The 3,502-nt window shown below is 34.1% G+C and overlaps 1 protein-coding gene across 1 annotated transcript; it reads right to left on the bottom strand.

Moving 5' to 3' along the window:
- Nucleotides 1-1,219: 1,219 nt before the first annotated feature.
- Nucleotides 1,220-3,208, bottom strand: LOC124911483 (transcription termination factor MTERF4, chloroplastic). Its single transcript, XM_047451978.1, has 2 exons — nucleotides 2,964-3,208; nucleotides 1,220-2,911 (listed from the first exon to the last, which is right to left on the bottom strand). The coding sequence occupies exon 2, from the start codon at nucleotides 2,882-2,884 to the stop codon at nucleotides 1,307-1,309; it is 1,578 nt and encodes a 525-aa protein (XP_047307934.1). The 5' UTR covers nucleotides 2,885-2,911; nucleotides 2,964-3,208; the 3' UTR covers nucleotides 1,220-1,306.
- Nucleotides 3,209-3,502: the final 294 nt, after the last annotated feature.

The following is a 3,502-nucleotide window of genomic DNA, read 5'->3' as shown; positions in this document are numbered from 1 at the left end:
CATTCTATTCTCGTAGTGTCCTTTTTTTCTGGTAAGAAAGCGGCGTTCTTCCCTGACCTTAAATGAAGAAAGAAATGCTTAAGTACATATATTAACTCATTTTTAAGTTTTCTTATATTAGCCATTCTTTTATTACTATTATAAATAAATAAAAATTACTCATTCAAAATAATAATATTTTATCAATTTTTTTAAAAAATTCTTCAAAAACTAAATCAAATAGTCATGGTTTATATGATCAATTCTTAATTCAAACTCATCTCTTATTTATAATACAAGTAGTTTCAATTTTTAGTGGGGCCTATGAGTGGGGTTGCCTACTCCTGATTGTTCTATGTTCCCTGTTAGACCATCTCCAACTCTAAACACCATTTTTAACTCCAAAATGCAGTAAACATCACATCAAACAGTAATCAATCTCCAACTCAAAAACCCATTTCCAAACTCAAAATAATATTATCAGAATATTCTTTTTTATACCAACTTTTTAACTTTACTAATATTATCTATATATTTATCAACTTTATAAATTTAACCCAAATCTTTTCTTATTTGTTTATGAAACAAAATTTAATTATAAATTAACAATTCATACACATAAATATAATTTAAATAAATAAATTATTAAATAATTAAATAAATTATATATAAATATAAAATGATTATATATTAAAGATTATAAATATATAAAATTAGAAAAATGTTTGATATAAAAATAAATAAAAAAATCCTTAATTAAAAGAAACACAAAAGTTGGAAGACATGATTACATTTTATGACTAATTACAGTGATGAATAGTAGTACGCCAAATTTGCCGGCTTCTCTCCCCATATTTGCCGGATCCGCAACACAGAATCCAAACCCCGCCATTTAATAGTTGATCTATATACTTGCAAATGAAAGAAGAATATAAAACTAAGAAAATAAATAATGATTAGGAATGAATATAAGAATATTGAATTTTTTTTTTTTAAAACCTTTAAAAATATTAATATAATAAATAATGATAAAATAAAATTAATATATTTTAGTTCATAAATGTTGTGATGTAATATAAGTGGGAAGGAAATTATGTAGGTGCAGGTCTAAAATGTTTTTACCACTTAACGTTGGATTTTCTAGTTTGTTCAAACTTTTTTTATGTAAGATTCTTATGTGGTCATGTATTTTGTTTTGGCCCATGAATTATATAGAAGAAAAAAAATTTATACAAAGATATAGTACAGCTGAAAATTTAATTTTTGGATCAGTTCATTGTACAAATAATAATGTTATAAGAAAACTGAATAAAATACAACAAAAAACCTACTCATCATCAATTTCACTTTCATCCTCAAACTCAGATTCTGATTCATCATCAGTTTCAGGCTCCATCAGAGTTTTCATATCAAACAAAGGATAATCTTCTTCTGTATTATCCTCCATATCAATAAAATCATACTTCATTCTTTCTTCAAATTTCTGATCCGAACAGTTAAGAAGCCAAGCAAGCGAACATTTCAAACCCTTTTTAGCAACCACCTTATGCCTTGGCTTTATAACCGATTCAAGCCCATAAGTAAAGAATGCCGGAAAACCAACCAACTCATTCAAATCTCTTCCCATCTCATCTTTGAAAAACTCGAACCCTAATTTCATCGCATCCAGATTCAATGCAAGCAGCTGAGGGCATCCCATGACCATATCCCTCGCTTGTTCTATCGAGAATCCACAACTTTTCAAGAAACCGACGTGTTTCTCCACAGCAATTTTACTCAAACTAACAACTTGAGGCATCTTTTCAATTACCCGCCCGAAATCTTCAACACCCAAACCAAGAATTGAATCTAGAATGCTGGATTGACTTATAAGTTTTTGTTTCAAATCAAGCCCTAGCATTTCCGGGTATTGTGCAATCACAGAAGCAAGTCCTGTTCGTTTCACGTTATATTCTAGAAGAGATTCGACATTCGGTTTAACTTTCTCGCCCAAATCAAACCCTAGAATGTGAGGCCGATTTTCGATCAATCTTGCTACGGCTAGTTCGGGTATTCCTAAATACTCCAGATACTCAACAAACGGTTTGATGATTCGTCCAACTCTCATCCCGAGAATCTCCGGGTATTTAGTGAGAACCCCTCCGATTTCCCTTCGCGAAACACCTATACCGACTAAATAAGCAACCGAAGTGCTCATAGTTCCTTCGAGCTTAAACCCTAGAACCTCAGGATATCTCTCGAGAACTCTAGGAATATCATTCGGTTTTATATCCATCCCTTGCAGATACTTCACAACAGGCTCCAAATCGATTACAACACTAGCTTGGAGGATCTGAGGGTAACGTCTCAAGAAATCAGTAAATGTTGATTTTCTAACACCTAGTTTTCCAAGATAATCAAGAACAGGGATCATGTTTTTCTTCACACTGCAACCGAGAATGAGAGGATAATTGTTAATGTCGTCGATTGTAAGACCTATGTTATCGAGGAATTCGACACGATCCTTCATGACATCGACTGTGACTGGAAGCTCTAAACCGTCGAGTTCATCTGGTATAATACCGATACTCCTTAAGAAATCGTAAACCAGAGCTCGTTTTTCCATCTTTTCTTTCTTCATGTCGAGTAAACTGGGACGGCTGTATAAAGATGTTGGGTTTCCTCGTTCACGTTTGGGTTCTCGTTTGGGATGAGGGTATTTTGACTTGTAGAAAGATGGAGATGATCTCTCTGCGATTGAACACTTGAATTTTGCGATCCATGCGTTTCTATTGTGAAATTGCCTTGGATACCATACGGTTGATGAAGGAATTAGCTGGGTTTGGTGGAATATAATTGTGGGTAGTTCATATTGTACAACAAAGAAGCTGGGTTTCGCAATTCCCGCATTTATTATCATCCTCATACTTCAAGATGTTTTATATCAGAAAACCTAATCCAGTTGATAAGTGTAAAACGAAATCTAGGTTACTAATAAAACTCACATAGATCGGTAATAAGAAGATACCCGGTTCCGGTCTTCGTCTGGTTCGTCGGTTTATGGTGCCGGTAGTGTAATTTACAGTGGAGTGGATTTTGGAGCTGGAAAGGTGAACTAGAATGGAGAGATATGGAGATTATTTCGGCTTCGGTGAAATAATGAGATGTCTCTTCTTCTTCTTCTTCTAACTGGAGGAGGCATCTTCGATCAAGGGCTATCCTTCGTCTTCATCAACGGTCCTTCTTCTTCGCGGGCATCGTGGTCCCCTAGGCTGCCCTAACGAGAGCTCTTCCGTCTTCCCTTCACTCGTGGGCTCAGTTAAAGAGAAGCCATTTCTGTTTTGCTTTGTTTTCGCGACCGAAGAAGACCGGTAAAAGGGCCGCGGCCTTGTTTTGAAGCTGGGTTATTGCCTAGATGGGCTTTTTTACTTTTGGTAATTAAAATAGAAAAAGGGTTTTGTATAAAAATGTGATTGGTAAGAGTTTTGCCTAATTCATTTTATAGGTTTGAAATTATATAATTGCAATTAAATCTCAATTTATA

Source organism: Impatiens glandulifera, chromosome 8, assembly GCF_907164915.1.
Source record: "Impatiens glandulifera chromosome 8, dImpGla2.1, whole genome shotgun sequence".
NCBI classification, from domain to species: domain Eukaryota; kingdom Viridiplantae; phylum Streptophyta; class Magnoliopsida; order Ericales; family Balsaminaceae; genus Impatiens; species Impatiens glandulifera.
Note: the sequence above shows the minus strand (reverse complement) of the source record. Positions and strands in the feature narration are given on the sequence as shown.